The 19,729-nt window shown below is 35.3% G+C and overlaps 1 protein-coding gene across 2 annotated transcripts; it reads left to right on the forward strand.

Annotated features, from left to right (window-relative positions):
- The first annotated feature begins 1,719 nt into the window (after positions 1–1,719).
- Positions 1,720–13,094, forward strand: LOC139098919 (uncharacterized). 2 transcript variants are annotated; one of them, XM_070651301.1, is made up of 3 exons: positions 1,720–1,974; positions 10,179–10,274; positions 12,010–13,094. In XM_070651301.1, exons 1-3 carry the CDS (start codon positions 1,773–1,775, stop codon positions 12,399–12,401), a joined length of 690 nt encoding a protein of 229 aa, XP_070507402.1. In that variant the 5' UTR covers positions 1,720–1,772; the 3' UTR covers positions 12,402–13,094. The 2 variants fall into 2 exon arrangements, with proteins under 2 accessions (XP_070507402.1, XP_070507410.1); XM_070651309.1 differs by having other exon boundaries at positions 12,013–13,094.
- Positions 13,095–19,729: the final 6,635 nt, after the last annotated feature.

A 19,729-nucleotide genomic window follows, 5' to 3' on the forward strand; every position in this document is an offset into this window, starting at 1 on the left:
TCTGTTTGCAATTAAGTGCAAATTTAGTCGAATGGAACTTAATTGCTGTACTTACATTTGTAATTAATAAAATATGAATGAAATGAATGTTGCTGAATTTTTAAGAGGGGTCGTGTCAATGATGTGTGTTAGAATTTTTAAGTATGCTATGGGTTATTCCATAAGATGAAGGTGTGTGAAAATTTTAAATGAGAGAGTTTGAGGTCAACTGGAAGACATAAAGTGTAGAATAAATGTGGCTTCATACCAGCGTATTCTGACATTGACAATTCGACAGAAATTGGTGCTTCATCAGACATGTCGACTTAACATATTATCTCATTTCTGGCAACAATGTGTCAATTAAGTGACATGTTTAAGGTGCTTTGACTTTTATGACGGCTACATGACGACAACAACGTGACGGCATGAAATGTGTGGACATAACGTACAAGTTCAAAATGTAACGAACTATGTCGACGGCAACTTGTCGACAACTATGATTCAGATGACTGTCAACAGTGATACGCTAAAATGTCGTTGTGGGCAACGTATGTGACAGCAACGTGTCGTCTGTAACGTGACGTGTCTAGTCGACAACGGTGTATTGGCTAGCAACGAAATGTGTCGGCTAACGTGAGTCGGCAAATCATGTTGTAGGCAACGTGTCTGTAACGACAAACTTTGTGAGCGTAGCTATGTGTCACGTAATGAATACGTTCAACGCAACGGTCACGGCTATGTGTCTGTAACGTGACAGCTGATTTTGACCCAATTCCACGACAAAAGATGAAATATGTTGCATCGTACTGTTCTACTTTTCTGCAAGGTTTCTAACCTGTGTTCCAGCCGTGTGCTTTCCAGGAACAAACAATCAACAATTTTAATTTATTTCATTCAATGGACCTAACTCATGAATGACACCCCAAATCGATTTCCAATAAATGTTTCTATGTTGAATAAAAAATGTCCCCTCTGGGAGTCATCATCTGTACCATATACAGCAAACAACAACAAAAAATCAATATCTATAAGCTCCACTAACGACACTCATCAAAAACTATTAAATTTCCTCACGATTAAGTCATTCAACGTGATATAATGAGATCGTCAGTAACATATCTATAAACATTGCACACACATAGCTATGTCGACAGAATCTGAAAATGACAGTTGAGACAAACTTTTACAAAAGTATTCAAATCAGAGTCAGTCGGACATGTTAACAAAATTCCTCATTTAAAAGCTCACCCCCTGATTTGGCAGTTCTGCGCATACTCGTACATTTTGCTCGCCCTAACACAACATAAAATCGTTGATATCATGCGATATGTAAAGGAACGGGAGAAAATAAAAGAAAATTTGTGTTTTAGTATTTTTTCGCTTATCAATCAGAACAGAAATCGAGGAGAAATACACAAAAAAATAAAATAGAAAAAAAATGTCAAGTTACACAAAAATAATAATAAAGAATTAGACAGTACGACAGTCAATAATAAGTAAACATTAGAAACTAGAGCAAAGTGTATCGATAGTATTTATCAGTAGTTGAACATACATAAAAAAAAGAGAGAAAATTATTAGGTTTTGATAACAAAAAAATATACTAAGTGCACTCACTGACTGTTAATCAAAGCTTTCGTTACGAATATTTTGTGTTTTTGCGTGAAAAAAAAAGGAACTGAAAATTTTTATTGATCTCGGAATTTTGTTGTGTCTAATTATGAAATTATAGTGTAAAATTTAAAAAAAAAAAGTATAAAGTTTTAAATCAATTATTAAGTCTATTAAAAATGTTACAAATGTCTTCGTCAAGTGACTATGAGCGACATAAAAATAACAATAATAGTAGTAGTAGTAATAATGGTAGAAGCAGTAGAAATAAGAAAAAGGGTGCTCCATTCATGTTCTTTACAAATATATTAAAGAAGAAGAAAGTACTGAGTATTGATGAGATAAAAGAAATGAAGACGAGAACACGAAGTGAGCCTTCAGGTAAATTTGTGACATGGAAAATGCGTAATCATTTTCTTTCATTCTGCTTTTTTTTTTCATTTTTATGAGGATGAAAATACATGAATAATCTTCCCTGCGGTATTTGAATGTTTTTTGTATTTTTTGTGACATGAAGTCCCTTTGGTGGAAGTTTGTCAGGTTTTTGAGTGGAAATATCATGAATTTTAATGGATTGGATTGGTTTTGATTCCTAAAAGAAAGTGAATTTGTCAGAATCAAATCAGAATCTGGCAGTAAATGTGATTTAGGAACGGTTGTGTTTGGTGCCATTCTCTTGCAAAAAATTGAATTTTTAGACCGCCTCCTCTGCTCTTAATTCATTCAAACAAAAATATTGAATTTTAATAAATTATACAATTTTATGCAGCATAATTGCTTCAAATTGACTACGGTTCTCATAAAATATTTTAAAAAAAATTGCATTTTAATTGCAACCGACTGGAGAATTCTATTAGAAAAGTGAATATTTGACCCTAACAACCAATGATCCAGTACCTTAAATCGAGCTGTGTTACTGACTTCAATTGTGATCATTGGAATTCTTACTTGCATACTTAATTATCTGGCTCAACAGATCAATTGAGATCCATAGCCTCCATCAGATGACACTCATGAAAATGCCTTATATTGACGAACTTGACTGAACATCATTTTATGACATATTTCGTGTCTATTGCAATGGCTGAATTTTCACAAAAAATCGAGGATAAATTTAGAAATCTCTACTAAGCATCCTTCCAAGTTGACTAGGGCGGCTATCTATCTGTACTTTTGGACTATTTTGTACTCTTCTATATTCTGCTATTCCCGAAAAAGCCTCAAAATGTTCTTTACAATTTGAAATTCTGAAACAAATATTTTCAGTTTTGGGCAAATTTTGAACATTTTCCATTTGAAGGACCGGGTTCATGAAAGCTGAAAATATTTTCAAAAAATTTGTCAAAAGTTGACCAAATTGGAAGTCAGAGTCTAATTGACAGTCTTGAAGCATCGGGACATTTTAAGACTTTGTCAGAAACTACATCATGAAAGCTTATAAAAACTCTAACAGCGCCACGGCAAAAATATCCAGAAGAACAAACATTTAATTGATGGACCCTAGATCGGCTTACGGATTTAATTTATTCATTGGTAGCACAATGCCTGAGAACATCAGCCTAATTCCGGGTTTTAAATCGCGAAACCTACTTGTGTTATTGGTTACAACTTCTGTCAGTTTTAGAATTTTGATCAATGTACAATAGCATCCGTATAGCACATGACGTAAAAATGGCTGAAAATCCGGCCCCAGACTGACTTGATTCTGACCTGAAACCGGATTTCATTGAATTTGGATCGGTGTCAGAGTCACATTGGCCTTGGACTGGATTTTTAATCATTTCTACTCGGTATAATTTTTGGATTCTATAGAATATGCATCAAATTAAAGTCATTGTCATTTATTATAGACATAAGATTAATTTTCAGGCATTATCTTGTCGTAAAAAGTAGATAAAATTTATCTAAATTTAGGATTTGGATTACTTTATTTACAATTAAGTAGCAGTAATGCATTGAAACAGAAATAATCATATCTCCAACATATCTCTAACCTAAATTCCCATTTAAAATGCATAGCATCAATTTAGGTCAGACAATGAGTTTAATAGTGCATTGCGTTATCATAACCTTGCAATGGAAATGACATAGACTTCTATAAGCCTTATAATTCAATCAATATCAATTAAAATAACGGGGTGCAATATTTATTTACTGAGCAGTTTCACTTTCTGATGGTTGATAAGGTCGGGATTATTTATTGGCTGTAGGATTGATAAATTGGAGGATGACTTTTGAAGGACGTAAGGCTGAATGGACAGGAAAATGCTTAAATTAGACATCAACTGGACATTAACATGCCATTTATTAGTCACGTACACTTAAGCAGTTCTAATCAAGGAGTAAGCCTGGGCTCCAAGCCTTCTTCATTTGTGTCATTCATGAAAGCATATTCCGAAAATTGGCATCCTTTCAATAACTCCACAACTTCCAATGAAATTGTAAAGCCTACAGAAATTCCATAAAGAGTGTCAAAAATGACAAATTTTCAAATCTTCTTCAAACACATCATAACAGCCTCAACATCACAAAAAAAGTATAATCTTCAAGCATGCTCAAGCTTTTATTAAAAGTTGTTAAATCCTTCCTCAAAAAAAATGCTTCAAAACATTTAATTTATCAACAGAATGCTGTTGTTGTTTCCGAAATCTTTCGTTGTTGTTTGCCCTACAAAAGTTTAATCCGTCTCATAAGCTTGTTAAATCTGTTCCTTAATATAAGGCAGCTACATAAGATGAAGAAATTCTGTTTGTTTGGAAACAATTTGGTCACAAAATAATAAATGAATAAATGTTCCAATTTGATGGAAATGAAATCAAGTTTGACAATTCTCGAGGGGGAACGTTCGGAAGTTACGTAACGGAGCAAATAGCATTTAAGACTGTTCTGTCCCAAATTGTGACAGATTGTCACAGTATCTCGAACCGGATGACGTAATACAAGTTTGAGACCCCTCAGCACCCCACTTTCCCCCCTTCCACCCTCATCCTGCCCCATGTTACATAATAACCAAACAATCCCCCAAGCTCAAAAACATGACAATCTGCCTACAATTCATTACTATCCCACATTCCACTTCAAGTTAAGCTCAAAGCAATCTAACAAAATTCTCACAAACAGCACATTTCTGACGTCACGTTATGGTATGGTGAAATAAAAACAGAAACTATTATTTTAGGATTTATAGTGCTTAACAGAAGTGAACTTGAATGGCCTATTCCAAGGACATGTTCTTATATATTTACGCATTATTTTCCATTTCCATTCTTGTATTTTTTCTACGAAAACATCAACAACGTTCATGATTACAAATCCTCTAGAGGAGGAGGATATGGAAGTTATGTAACGTTTGAAATTGGAGTTTTAGAATGTGCTGTTAACTTGAATGGGACTAGTAATAATACTCTGGCGTGAATTCTGTATAAAGTCAATGTCAGGCGTGATTCTAAGATAAACTGAATTTGGCTACAAATCAGAGTCCAATGCGATTTAGTGATAAGCCAAACTCGGCACCAAGTCAGAGTCAACGTAACTCTTGGATATACTGAATGTGACATCAAGTCAGTGGCCGACATGACTTTGGAATAACTAAAAGTTGGGGTTAAGTCTGAGACCAGCGCGACTCTGGAATAAATCAAATCCAGAATCAAATCAGAAGCCGACGAGACCCTGGGATAGATCGAATTCGACACCAAGTCAAAGACTAGCTTGACTTTGGATAAACCAAGTCCCGCATCAAATTAGAGGCTGACGCGGCTTTGGGATAAACCAAATTTGGCACCAAGTCAGAGACCAGCGTGACTCTTTGATAAACTGCTTCCGGCACCAAGTCGGAGGTCAGTACGACACTAGGATACCGAATCTGGCACCAAGTCATAGGTCAGCGGGACTCTGGGATAGAGCGAATCCGGAACCAAACCAGAGGCTAGCGTGACTCTAGAACAAACCAAATCCAACACCAAGCCAGACGCCGGCGCAACTCTGAGAGAAATGGAAGCTTTCAATTCAGAGATCGACGCGGCTTTGGAATAAACCGAGTTGAGCACCAAGTCACAGTCACGCTGTCCTGGAGTCGGATTTTTAACCGAATTGTGCTTTTTGGATAAGTTCAGAGCTTGATAACATTCAATGGGGTCGAGTCGACCCAATTTAACTATTCCATGCCAAATCCGAGTCGACATTGAATTCTGCTCTAAACTAGCTACGGATATAACCCAAATTAGATAACCCAAAATCGATAACCTAAGATAACGTCCATAAAAACGAAATTCTATTCAATAATCCAATCACAACCCCCATTTACTCTCAATGTTACATCATATCCGTACAGTCCCCCTACTCCACTTGTATTACAACAAAATCACATACTGTCGTTACACAACTATATGCACAATTGCCCCAGATTTTCGTCAGTACTTTTATTTTATTTCCCTTCCATTCATTCCATTCAATTCCCAACTCGAATGTCCCAAATCTTCATTCATTCATTCATGCCTCAACACAATTCATTTACGTATTCACAGAACAGAAAAAAAAGAAAAAAAAAGTTATGCTTATTCAGAAGCCCTGCGCACCACCCACGTACAATTTTTGATATGAAAATTTTCATTTGTTTCCTTCTTTTGCATCTCTCATGTCTTCATAATATCCTTATCAATACAACTGCGGAGATTCTGAATGGACTTTATGAAGCTTCTTCTTTGTAGCTTGCTTGTGCCATTCACTAACTGACGTTCATTCATAAAATAAGTCTTCTTATCGCTTTTAATTCAATTTAATGCAATGGAATCGATTTAAAGCACCCACAAAATGTGAGGTGGTGAATGTGTGCATGACGATGGGGATGAACATAAATACATGCTTGATATCAGCGACGACATTGTTGTCTTGTTTTGCTAAACGATTCTATCGAAAAAATAATAAATGACGCAACATCTTTTATTGCTGTGACTGTATAGAATGTTGACCACGTGGTCGTTCTGGATATTGTCAGGTGCTGAAAAAATATTTGTAGACAAGATGTTGTGCTCAGATGTCTGCAATTGAGATGGTTGTTATGCATTATGTGAAATTTTTTTTTATGATATTATTCAGACTGGCTTTATATTTTTAATATTAATGTCTGTTGTCTAGAACAGTTGTGATTATGATAATATTGGATATTTGAGTGATTTTGCAGATTTTTAGAATGATTAAGGCTTTTATGATTTTTTGAAATTATGGCGACTATTGGGGTTAAAGAGCTTTAAGCTTAACCAGACCGGTAAATGCTTACTTCGCTGGTCGCACAGATTAATTGTCATCCATAGCTTAGCTCAAATTTCGCTTGAATCTGGCTCTATGGACAGCTCACGCTTGTCAATTTCTAATACCAAGTGCAGTGCCTTTTATGCTGATACACTGTGAAAACCTCATTTTTGTGGTCAAAATGGATCAAATGGTTATAATGCTGCCAGGGTACCGTTGTGTTATTTTGACCTTTTTGCAGTAGTGACCTGGCAATTATGACGTACTGCTGCATCAATCAAGTTTCTATCAAAAAACCGTCATACGATATCGTGCATTTACGTACTTTTAACAAAACATTCAACAAAAGTACTATTCTTTACTTATTGTAGCCATGCTCCTGTGTCAAACGTAGTCAACATAATATCTTTCATCTGACTCTATAGCTGATTTTTTTAACTAGCTAGTGCAAACTTTAGTTTGTACAAATTCTCTGTTTGCACGTTATTTTGGCATTGTATCATAACTATTCTGCGGCTATTCCATTCTGTCCCAGAATTGACAATTTTAGCAATCTTCTCAGAAAGTTTACATCTAATCTAACCGTTCTTTCCTATCTGAATCTCTTTATTAATATCTTGTTGACTTGCTAATTGTAGAAACTTCTCGTTTGAAGAACAATCTTTTAGAACAAAACACAATGAATACTAAATGTCTTGGTTTTCAATGGTCAAATAACAGATGGAACCCGGTTTTTATACCACAAAAGCATGGTAACAAGGGCCTAGTCGCCGCGCTGACGGCAAGACGCGAAGGTGTTCTGAAAGCACTGTAAAGGTTGATTTTGTTCCATTTTTATGGCCGAAAATAAAATTTTCCTCATTATTCCTTTCGGAATCCATTTTATAATCTTCCACTTCCTTCTTATACCTGGCACAACAAAATCATAAAAGAAGGTGACATAGCATCCATAAACAACCCCTAAGTGAACGACCTCCATGACATTTTCATATTTTGATAAAATTTATGCTCGATAGTTTCTTCAACTCCATTCAAATGCCATCACCATCTACTTCCCATACTCCACTCCAATGTGTCCCAGATACAAAATAATTTTAGAGTCAGATTGTCTACAAAATTCAATTTTATTTTCGTTTGGGATCCAAAACGTACACATGTTATTACGGTCATAGAATACTAAACTGACTGTAAACGTTCAAGTATTTCACGATGATGAAGCAATTATGTTCATCGGAAGAAAAATGTCATGCAAACATTTTATTTGCATGTGCCTACATTAAAATATTTGAAAAACATATAAAAATTTAGCAAGAAAAATGGAAAAACATCAATTAGAATTTCATAACCTTTCAAATTGAGCGATATGACAGCGATGCTTTTGATTATATGCGCATTTTCATGCATAAAGACATTTAATATTCGGGAAAAAAATCGAAGAAAATGTTTATCGGTTTTTATGATCTGCAGACAAACAGCATTTATGCTTTAGATACGTCGTAAAAAGTATGCATTTATTTTAATAGCTTTCTTGTGCTTCATACCCGATGTGGGAATTGAGCTTTTTTTGAAAATTCATTCATTTATCGTTCAATATTGATTCATGTCAAGCTATAAAGCTACACAACAAAATTGTTCTAGCAAATTATTCTATCGAGAGGCTTTTTACACTTCACGGTACCCATGGCAAGCAAAAGAAACAAATAATAAGATTGAGGTTCCGAGAAATTCAATTTGTATACTTCAAATAAAAAAAAGTTTCTTTTTCATCTCCTTAGAGAATGTGAAACTCTGGCTTCTTGATTTTCCATAATACGCAATAAATTTGGCATGAGATATTGAAAGATGATATTCAAAGCAGGAGATTGATGTGATTCAGCTTTCATTCAACAGGGAGATTTTTTAGGAGAATTTTTGAGGAGTTCTGGGAAGATTTAGAAGATTTGATCTGAATGGATGGAGAGAATCGGAATTTTAAATTTGAGCAAATAGTCCTGAGCGGCACAAATGAAGAAAGCTCCGCTAAACTTCGTTTACAAGCAATGGAAACTATTTTATGCCTATTTTAAGCAGCCATATAGATGCCAAATGGCTTAAAAACTCCGTTTCGGATTGAATACACAAAACATGAGCAAGGATTTTAAGCAGGAATAGAAAGAAAGGTCTTATTTAGAAGGAGGCCAAGTTCCCTCATCTTCAACTCTTCCTTTTGAAAACAAAAGGGGTTTTCTCCTAAAAATTCCAAAACTCAGCCCAATGTTTATCAAATTTATAGCAGTTTTTGCATGTGGCTTACACATGTCAACATGCATTTTCTGAACGGGTTCTGTAAATTGTTTGTTTTAAATGCAAAAATTGAAGGGATTCTTCCATTTAAGCGATAAGAAAAGCTAGCAAAATTATTTTTACCTCCAAAAACAAGGAAGGGAGAAGGTTGACCCTAAAACCCTTCAAACTTCTTCCTCTAAATACTGTTTTGAGCTTATAAAGGAATACAGTCAGGGACATGCCTAGTAATTTTTAAAGGGGTTCATATGGAAAACAGACCCCTTAATGCGCAGTTAGAGTTATTTTCTCAAAAATCCGATTAAATTGAAGAATTTTTCCAAAATAAATCCTAAACACAAAAGTTTGCTGAAGTCTAGGTTTTGTCAAATCTGGAGACCGAGACTGAGACTATTCTGTCTCAGTCTGTACTCATCTTACAGAATTCAGCGATATCAAAAGGTCAGGTTTGAATAGTACAGAATTCCAGAACTCGAAGTCAACTCAAATTTTTATATGGAATCGAGTTGTCGACTTCGAGCTCTACAGAATAGTACTGAACAGAAAATTTCGTATCAAACAGAACAGTCTCAGTCTCGGTATCGTGCAACATACTGAATACACCAATAATTCATTATCTGTGACAAGAAAACTTGAAGACAATCCAAACCAAACAACCCATGAAAACCGACTATCCACTAACTCTAGCCAATGCCAATCCCTTATCAATCTTGGCAAACTTACAACAACAACAATATTGCCTTCCATAACAAATTTTCTAATCTCAACAAAGCCGTTGAACTTTGCAACCATCCATAAATTAAATTCAAAAGCATAAAAAAAAGTCCCGACAGCATGCCGCATTAAATCAATTTTTATGACTTTTTGCCGTCACAAGTTTTCTCGTTCCTTTATTTTTTTGATGACGTCAGACAAAAATATTTAAATTGAATGTTCAGCAGTGATTTTATAAGCTCTATTCCATCCCTAACAACCCATAACGATTAATGTCATTTCATTGTGCTTTATAGCTTAAATAATAATTTTTTTATTCATCCCTTCCATTCTATTTTCAGTGGTCAGTTACAGCTGTTCATTGCCCGTCGGACAGCCTTCTATATCAACATTAAGTTTAACACCCGGGAGGATATTAAGTCGAGATATTGACCATGGTATGGATGATTGTCATTTGCTGATTACTTATTTATGTTTGTCATATATGCACACATACCGTATAATCTAATTAATTAACTTATAGTCTATGTATATTGAGTTTGCAAAGAGTTATTGTGTTTTACATTCACTTTGACTCAATTTTATGAGGTTTATGAATGACATGCTTGTGACAAGCTTTTAATGTCATTGGGTGAATATTTGATAAACTCAATTAGCGGTTGTGTCTGTGGTTGGTTGAACTTAGAAGTAACTTCAAGGATACATCCCTAATAGACAATGAGCATACTCACCTAAATGAGCATGCTCTTGAGTATACTCAGTTAAAGCTAAGTCAAGTTATACCAAAGCTCAAAGTCCTCGAATGGACAAAAATATGTTAGAACTAGTCATCAACTAGACATTAACTTGCCAGCAACTAGTTATAACGTATTTTTGTCCAATCGACTCGAATTGTGTATGCAAAAATCCATTTGGACCATCATGACTTCCTAATTCGAGTAGATTTCGAGTTCTGGGTTATACTAACCCCGAATGGAATAGGCTGTGATTGGTCTAACTCTAAATTTGACATTTGTAGAACTTGCAAGCAAATACCAGAATTTAAAAACAGAAATACGGTTCACTAATCGAAACCAGCTCCACTAAGTAGTGGAATTCAAGGAATACTGCTAAAGGATCCTTTCGGACGGAGCTAGCAGAACTTGGTCGAATTCTGACTCCAAAATAATCGGGCTCTAAAATATAATGGACTTCATAGAATGCGAATTCCAATTTATCAATGCTCGGGCTTCAGTGGAAGAGCCTCGATATTGGAGTTCTGTCCAGGAGTGATGTTTTTTGGTTGACAAAATGTCTGTAGAACTAGAACTTTTGTCTACTCTATGAGCTTAAGCCTTTTAACTGATGCAAAATTCGACACCAAGTCAGCATATCTTAGGCATTGCGTTGAATACCAGGCTGAGAAACTACGCGGTAATACCGCGGTATCCATACAAATACCGCTGAATATCGCAAAGTGCCGCGGTATTTCATAAAAATACCACCGATACCGCCTTGTTTCTCAGCCTGCGTTGAATCTATTCAAATCGAATCCAGAGCTAATTCAGAGTCACGTCGGCTAGAGGTCGAATATTTGATGGATTAATGGATTTGTGCTATTCGAGCTTCCAAACCCAGAGGTAGCTTGGAAAGCACACGACGTAAAATTGATCGAAAATTCCATACCAGCTCAACTTGAATCTAGCCTGGACTAGAGTCAAGTTGACTTAGGTCCGGATTTTTGACGATTCCCAAGCAATATGCCTTCTGTCTAGACTCACCACATCTCATCTAAAACAACACATTAATTCATTTCTAAAACAATCATGATTTCCTGATTAGGCAATAAAGTCATATCACATTTCAAATAGATATTGTCTTGTCGAAGCACATCCATCGACAAATGCCATTTACCTAAGCTGATTAAATCCTTCAACTTAGCAACAATGTACATAGAGTAAAGCTTAATTATATTAATAAGAATTGTTTTGTTAAACGAATACTTTCACTTTGATTGATTTGTTAAGTCAATCAATCGATAGTAAATTACGTCTTTTTTTAGTCATTCACCTTTGTTGACATTTTAACTGTCGGGTCTGTGTGTGTATATAGTCATTATAGCCATTATTTATTCATTTCTTATATTTACTTTGTCCATTAATTTTCTTCTCATTTTCTCTCATTTAAACAAAGCAGATATGCAACAATTGAGACTATCTAGATCTGATAATCCCTACCTACAAAAGAAGCTAGCCAGTCGAGACGAAATGAATATGATTGATATCGAAGATAATTTAGTTGACGATGATACAATATTAATTCAGGACTTGAATTCACAAATCGATAGTGGTTTTGAGCCAGATCCATTTCTCCTTCCAGATGTACAAGAGCACATGATACGTTCACCACCACCCGTCTCATGGCGTCCACATGGCAGCAGTGTATTTAATTTTCCACATGATAACAATAATACAATAACATCACATAGTAGTGATGAGAGTACACAAAGTGTACATGCATATTACAGTGACAATTTTACAAAACCGTCAAATGCTCGACGCATTTCGTTCGATAAAATCGGTTGAAAAGTTTTGTTTTTTACGGTATAAATGAACAACTAAAGCTTTAGTTTAATCCATTCCAATTTACCGTCTTTTTTTTTTGTTTCCATTTTGACTGTTGTAATTTTTTTTGTTTGAAATTAAGTGTATGTTGGATATACCGGGTGTGTTTTTATGATGTTAACTTCTTCCATCTATTTTTATGTCCCTTAGGGATGATTTGGGTTGTAAAAAAAATTTTTGTAGGAATTATGAATATAATGATTGAAAAATGTGTAGGTTTTATGATAAATAGAAGATAATAATGGATGGAGATAATTTGATGAAAATCCGCTTTGGGGATAACTGTTTTTTTTTTGGAAGGGATTCCTTCTTTGACCTCAACATTTATTTTGTTATGGAATAATTAACATTTGTGAGTAGGCAGAAAAATCAATTCTTGGAAGGTTATGCAATATTAACTTTTGGAAGTATTCAGTTTCAAACATATCAGTTTTAACCCTAGTTTGGGGGATTAGTGGTAAATGACGTCATTTTGTTAAGTAGAGCTCGAAGGAGACTCAGATTTTAAGAAGTAAACTTAAATTTAACTCATTAGCTGGAGCGCACGAAGGACCACTGTCGAACGTAGGGAGTCTAAAGACAGCTCTATCCTTCGAAGTAAAGCTCATACAAAATCCGAGTTGACTTCGAGCTCTGCATATAAAGTGAATGGCAAATGTTGATCTAAAAGAAACTGTATCAATCCGAAAACAGCTCTCCATTAAGACTCGAACCCAAAAATTCCGGTAGCAATCAACCTTTCTGAGCTATCGGTAGGCTACTTGACTTTATGACAAAGTTCTATATAAATTGTACATTTCCTGTATACCCATTAATACTGCACTCTCAATCATAAACCATAGAAAGTCCATTGCAGTTATCCCGTTCTAATTTAGAGGAAATTAGAGGTTTCGGCCTTTTTTAACCCATATGAGCCAATCAAGAGCTATCTAATGACTTAAAAAAAATTAACATTAGCTGTTCAGACCTAAAGGTCCATAGCTGCGCGTTTAATGCGTTTCCATCTAATGATTTAGGGACCGTTCACTTATTACGTTCAGGATGGGGAGGGGAGGTAAATTCCATTTCAACAATGGAAATTCCGACAATTCTTACTAAGAGTTCCCCTAGCTAAGAGGTTTTGATCCTAATCAGAGCTTCAGGCAACTCCTAATCAGCATCATTTTTAGAGTTGGTTACATTATCTGGATTATCACTTCTGACCTTATTACACCCAATTTGACTAATACGTTATTTTGACATCAATGACATTAACTCGAACAGACAATGAGCATGCTGATATGTTCCAAATATGTTCACAAAATTGAGCATGCTCAGTTAATCGGAGTTTGATTTAGTCTATTTATGAGCATCCTCATTTGGCTTCAAATGCTTCATATGTCAGTCGGACTCCGAAATGTAACTTACTAAAAACTCTGATCTTAATTATGCCTAAGAAGTAGACATCAACTTGACATTAACTCGATCAGACAACGAGCATGCTAATAAGTATGTTCACAAATTTGAGCATGTTCAGTTATATTGAATGAGCATTCTCATGAGCATGCTCCTTGTCTGTACAAGCCGTTAACGTAATATTGTCAACTCACTCCTAAATAACCCCGTCATTATCACACAATCCCTCAAATACATCGCCCATTCTCAACCCAAAAATGGTAAAGATAAAAATCTATAACAAAGCCCCAAGCAACAATACAATTGATTTTCTAGACAAACCAGCCATCAACGATATCATAAAAAAACACACCCAATCATCCAACCAAAAATATGATAATTATTTATCCTTAACAAATGGAAAAAACAACTTTTTGTGTGTCTTTGAAAGAACAAAATGAACTTAGGAATTTCTGTTTCTTGTTTCTAAATGAACTATTCTAGAATATTTTAAGAATTTTAATGCTAAATGAGCAAACAAAATGAAAAAATGAAAAAAACTTTAACTTGAAACTGTTGAGACAATTTAGATGATTAATAGGAGAATTAAAAATATGACAAAAAAAAGTTTAACAGAACAAGCACATTTGTTTAGGTCTGAAAAGTTTGGAATGTAAAGGAGTTGATTAATTAATGCTGCTTTTAATTTAAGGCACACAAGTCTTTACATATTCCTAAAAATAAACCTCGAAACATCCAAATTTTCAAACCTAAATCATTTAATATAAATATTGTGCTATAAAGCAAGTGATTGGATGTATTTAAACGGAGACAATGGTACAAGTGGCTTTAACCGTGAATTGTAAAGGACATATAACCTTAAACTGTCTTGGTAGCATTGTGGTGTTGCTTTAATGCTATATAGTGACATTCAATCGATATATTGAATGAGACTAGAAACGTGTTGATAAAGTGACAACAAGGGGTGTATTCAAGGTACAAGGGCGTATTCAGGAGTTAGCTTTAGGGGTCAAGACCGCCATTTAAATTATTCAATTCGCCAGGGTTTTACGTGAAAAAAAAAACCGGAAAAAACGCTCTAAATTTTTAAAATCTGGCCACCGCCCTGTTCATCGCCTGAAGCTCTCGTTTTGGCAATACTATCTCTATCGACAGCTTCCTTTCAAGATGAAAAAAATGAACAGGGTAACCAAATATTCTATCTACAATCGGAATCGCACTGCCGTCAGGCTATCGTTTTGAAATTCTCGTCATAGCCAGAAATCCTTTCATATTATTGGAGAAGGGGTCTTACCTTATCCATCCCCTTTTTCGAAAAGCATCTTCATTTTGACCCTGAAGTTTTTGAGACAAAATTCTCCAATTTCCCAAAAACTACGCCTGCACAGTTGCTTGTCCCAGGATATATTCCACCTGACACAATGTATACCAATACATTGTACCTAGACACAATTTGTGTATTGGGAACACACGAACCGAGTTAGTGTAACTAGAAACAGCGAAAAAGCTCACAAATCCGACTAGAATTTTCCCTCGGATCGAACCCGGGTCGTCAGGATCGGTAGGCCGACACTATTACTACTACGCCACTGCTGCTTTTTCGCTGTCACAATTGCTGTGACTAAAAACAGGGAAAAAGAACCCGAATTCGATTAGAAACTCCTCAATTCTGATAAGAAACCCCTGAATCCGACTAGAACACTACAAGGTTCTAGTTCATTAGTAAATTGACAGTAAATTCCGTTCAGGATAACTTGATTGCTCAACCTTCCATCCTCATAATTAAAAGAGTTTAAAGCTTTAGGTATCTTAACATCACCATGAATACAATATCAAAATTCAATGTCTAAAACGCTGACTGAATTAAAAATATAAAACCCCTTTTATGAAATTTGAGCTTTGTCATTTACAGACGACACCAGACAGCAACAGACGACTTCAGTTACAGTAATCTAGAATTAAACGAATTAAATCCACTCAAGTATGTACCATTCGCTACCGTTTTTAAATCCTCTACATCACTTAAGAACAATTCATATTTTCCTCATGATTCCATTGTGATTTTGATGTCGGTTGACGTTCCACTTGAACTTAGTTCTTTTTCTTAACCGAAAAATAATAATAAGAAAGTTGGGTAATTCCATTAAAGAACTTAATTCATGCGCCACAGACACAAGTATTTTATTACACAAATAGCGACAATAGAGACTTTTTATTCTATCCACAAATATTATTTTTGACATGCCAAAAATGTTAATGGCACCGATTTTCTTAGACAAATTACATAAAAAGCTTTACTTCTTCTTGGAGCTTTTACACATTCAAGACAAAACTATTGCTATGTACGGGAAAAAAGTTTCTTTTTCATCTTCAATTCCAAGCTTCAATGAATTCTTGTTGTGTAAAGAAAGTTGGTCTTTGCTACAATTCATATAGTAACTTGATACTCTGATGTAATAAGCTATTGCCAATAATCCTTATAGGAAATGTTGTGAGATTTATTGTTGAGAATATTGGAATTGGATTTTTTGGGATTATTGAAACTATTGAAATGAGAATTTGAAGGATTTAGGGGATTTTCAAGTTGAAGAAGCAGATAGAGAAGCCTTAGGAGGTCTAGCTTACTGAATGTTTATACATCCTTGGCAGAATGAAATTTTGTCAGTGAGTCTGTACCAGATTTGATAGGATTGCGGAAAGTGCGGACATCAAAAGTCAATGTGGTTCTGTCAAGTCTATTTTAGACTCGGATAAGACTCAGATGTCATTTTCAAAGACAGGTAGATGTAGGTAGAATCAACTGTTTCTAGCCAAGTTCAATTCCCAAACCAAAATCCTGGCTATAATGTCGTGAGCATTATTCGATTCCTTGTCAAATCAAAATCAACTGAAAGATCGGCTTCTGGTAGGAATCGAACCGTTCGCTCGTTCGTTTCTTGAAGGGGCGCACGGAGGTCCATTGCCGCGTAAAAGAAGGAATCGAACAATTGCACTCACAAAGAGTTGATACAGACATTCAGTATTTATACCACTCGACCACTGAGGTCGTACATGTTTATTGACAGATTTGCCTGTATATATGACTCTTCCTTTCTTAATTCACTGGCCCTATAAATCAACTGTGATCCATGGCCTCCTTCAGGTGTCGCTTAAAGTTTAAAGCCTGTTCTATCAATTGCCAATAATTGGCTCTTCCTATATACACATGATTCAGCTACTACAATAGTAAAGCTAATACTTACCCATGGTCATAACATACCCTACCAGACAATGAGCAAACTTACTTAAATGAACGTGCAAATGAGTATGCTCAACCAATATAATAGAGTATACTCAATTTTTTGAGCATGCTCTTAAACATGCTTCTTGGCTGTTCGGAATAAGAGATCCAAAATGTATCAAACCAAAAGATTTCTAAATAATCCCTTCCAAATGCATCTCTAATCTCACACAAATTTTCCCACAAGGACATACATCCCACAGTCAATCGAATGAAAAGTTTTCCACTCAAGATATACGTAAGAAAATACAATTTCCATCTGTTTATGAAGCACACAAAAAATCCTTGAGTGTTAATCATTCCTCATAAATAGAGCTTGATAGTTTTTTTGCTAACGTGACGGGATGAAAACCCATATAGCATGAAAAAGGAAGGAGAGAGAATTGAAATGTAGAATACAATAAATATTGATGTAGAATAAATGCTTTCATCAGACGAAACTCGAGGATATAAAGTCTGTGAAAAATGTCAGACCTTTTTTACTTCAATGACAAACATTATTTTGCTGGATATGAAGCAACTCGGTTATTTTTTGAAGCGTGTTCTGTGCTTATGCTTACATTGATTTTGAGATTGAATTTCTCGTGTTATTATAGTTGATGCAGCGGGGGTATGCAGGGGCGTGGGGGGTTAGTTTTGGGAGTCAATCTCCTATTTCTCCTTCTTAATCGTAGAATCTCGTCCAAGTGGCTGCCAAAGGGCGTCCAAGAGGCAATTTTCAATTTGCGACTTTGATGCCATGTCGCCACCATCTAGCAGCCATTTTTCATGAACGAAACCCTCACCCTCTCTTCACACAAAGCCTTCCTACACCCCTGACACACAACACATAACTGTCCAATCAATGGCAAAGTGTGAAAGCAATTGAGACAAAGGTAGTTGATATTGATTAGAAAATTATAGTTGGAATAAAATTAAAGCATTGGTTTTATGTTTCTAACTATCTAACAAGTCTGAAGCGGATAGATTATTGGTTTAGATTGTGGAATTTATTTATTAGATTTTCTGAAAGTTTTTTCTTTTGTTGAGATAATTGGATATGATTTTAAACAACAATTCCTTTAAATGTGATCCAATTATGTGTAATTTAGGTGTTTTGTGTTACTGGGAAGGTATAGGATGTGGAAATGAATGGAAATTCTGCGTTAAGGTGACTTGAAGCTGGATTTCATGGAATATGGCTTCAAACTAGAACACTGTCTTGGAGATGAATAACAATGCATTAAGCTGACTTGATTCTGGCTTGAGAACGAATTTCAACGAATCTAACTTCAAACCAAAGTCACGTTGACTTGAAGCTGGATTTTCTGCACTAACCTTACTTGGCTTTAACTTGAGATCGAATTTCATCGAATCTAGCTCCAAACCAGAGTCATGCTGTCTTTGGGTCGAAAACTTGACTCTGACTTCAATTCGGATACAATTGAATCTAGCTTCAAACCAGAGGCACTGTCATGAAATCGATAACTTCTGCGACAAACGGATATGACTTTGGCTTGAGGTCAGAAACATTTGAATCTTGGCTTTAAACTAGAGTCCCGATACCTTGCAATCAAAAAATCTTACGTCAAGCTGACATCACTCTCGTTAAAAAACTCAATTCCATCGAATCTGGTTTCAAATCAGAGCCAAGCTGTCTCTGGACACAAAAATCCTGCTCCAAGTAGACTTAACACTGGCTTGAGACCGGCTTTCTTTGACCCAAGCTGTCTTGAGACTAGATTTAATGCTATTTCTATGCCGTATGCTTTCTTAGTTACTATTCAACTTTCAATCATTCTTTATTCCGCTTGACAAAGGAGTTAATCCAGTGTTGTCCAAACTATGTGCCACGACACACTATCATGTAGAAATGCCATGAACTGCATGCCACGTGCAGTTTTGGTCATGACATACCAACAAGATGTGTCGGAGCACAAAAGAGTGCGAATTACACTAGATTAATGAATAACGGTCATATATAATTCAAAATTCCCTAAAAGAATTCGAAGCTAATCATCAAAAACTTTCAATATCCCTTTAAATCTATCAATTCATAAACTTTTTATTAAATAACTTAATAAAGATGAAAAGTTTATATCACAAAACATTAAAGTTTTAAAGATCCACAAAGATGGCAAAAGTCTTTTCATAAAGTTTGTTGAAGAAGGTAAATGTAATAATGTAGCATCAACAAGAAGAAGAACAAGAGAATGTGACACTGTAGATGCTGAAGAAAAATGACAGCAGATTCCTCCTTAATGATATAATGAATTAGAAAGTCTAACTTTTTATCATAATTTGTTGAATTTTTTCTTGTGTCATATTTCACAAAACTTTTAAAGCTTGCTGAACTTTTTTGCGGAAAGACGTGAAGCTTTTGATAGGGCAGGCAGCTGTCAAAAGGTTAAATTTATTGAAACAAAAGAACCAAAGCTCTTTAAACTTTGATCAACCTTAGAAAGAAGAAATATTCATAAACAGGACCCCCATGCGATCCCATCATGTCTATGCTACTGTCTAAGACACTAATCCACTCAACTAACATTAAAATGTATGTCATGGCAAAAGAATTAATTCCGTTTCCTCATGAGACAATACCACAAAATTGAAATTGGCAGTGATATTCATAAAG

The sequence above is a fragment of the Chironomus tepperi genome, unplaced genomic scaffold, assembly GCF_022539635.2.
Source record: "Chironomus tepperi strain 1889 unplaced genomic scaffold, CSIRO-AGI_Ctep_v1 contig_37, whole genome shotgun sequence".
NCBI lineage: Eukaryota > Metazoa > Arthropoda > Insecta > Diptera > Chironomidae > Chironomus > Chironomus tepperi.

What these genes read in the sequence shown, in the direction of transcription:
- LOC139098919 (XM_070651301.1), top strand. Translation starts at nt 1,773, where the DNA reads ATGTTACAAATGTCTTCGTCAAGTGACTATGAGCGACATAAAAATAAC. An exon ending in AACACGAAGTGAGCCTTCAG is followed by an intron (nt 1,975 to 10,178) that starts GTAAATTTGTGA and finishes TTCTATTTTCAG; the next exon opens with TGGTCAGTTACAGCTGTTCA. An exon ending in AAGTCGAGATATTGACCATG is followed by an intron (nt 10,275 to 12,009) that starts GTATGGATGATT and finishes ATTTAAACAAAG; the next exon opens with CAGATATGCAACAATTGAGA.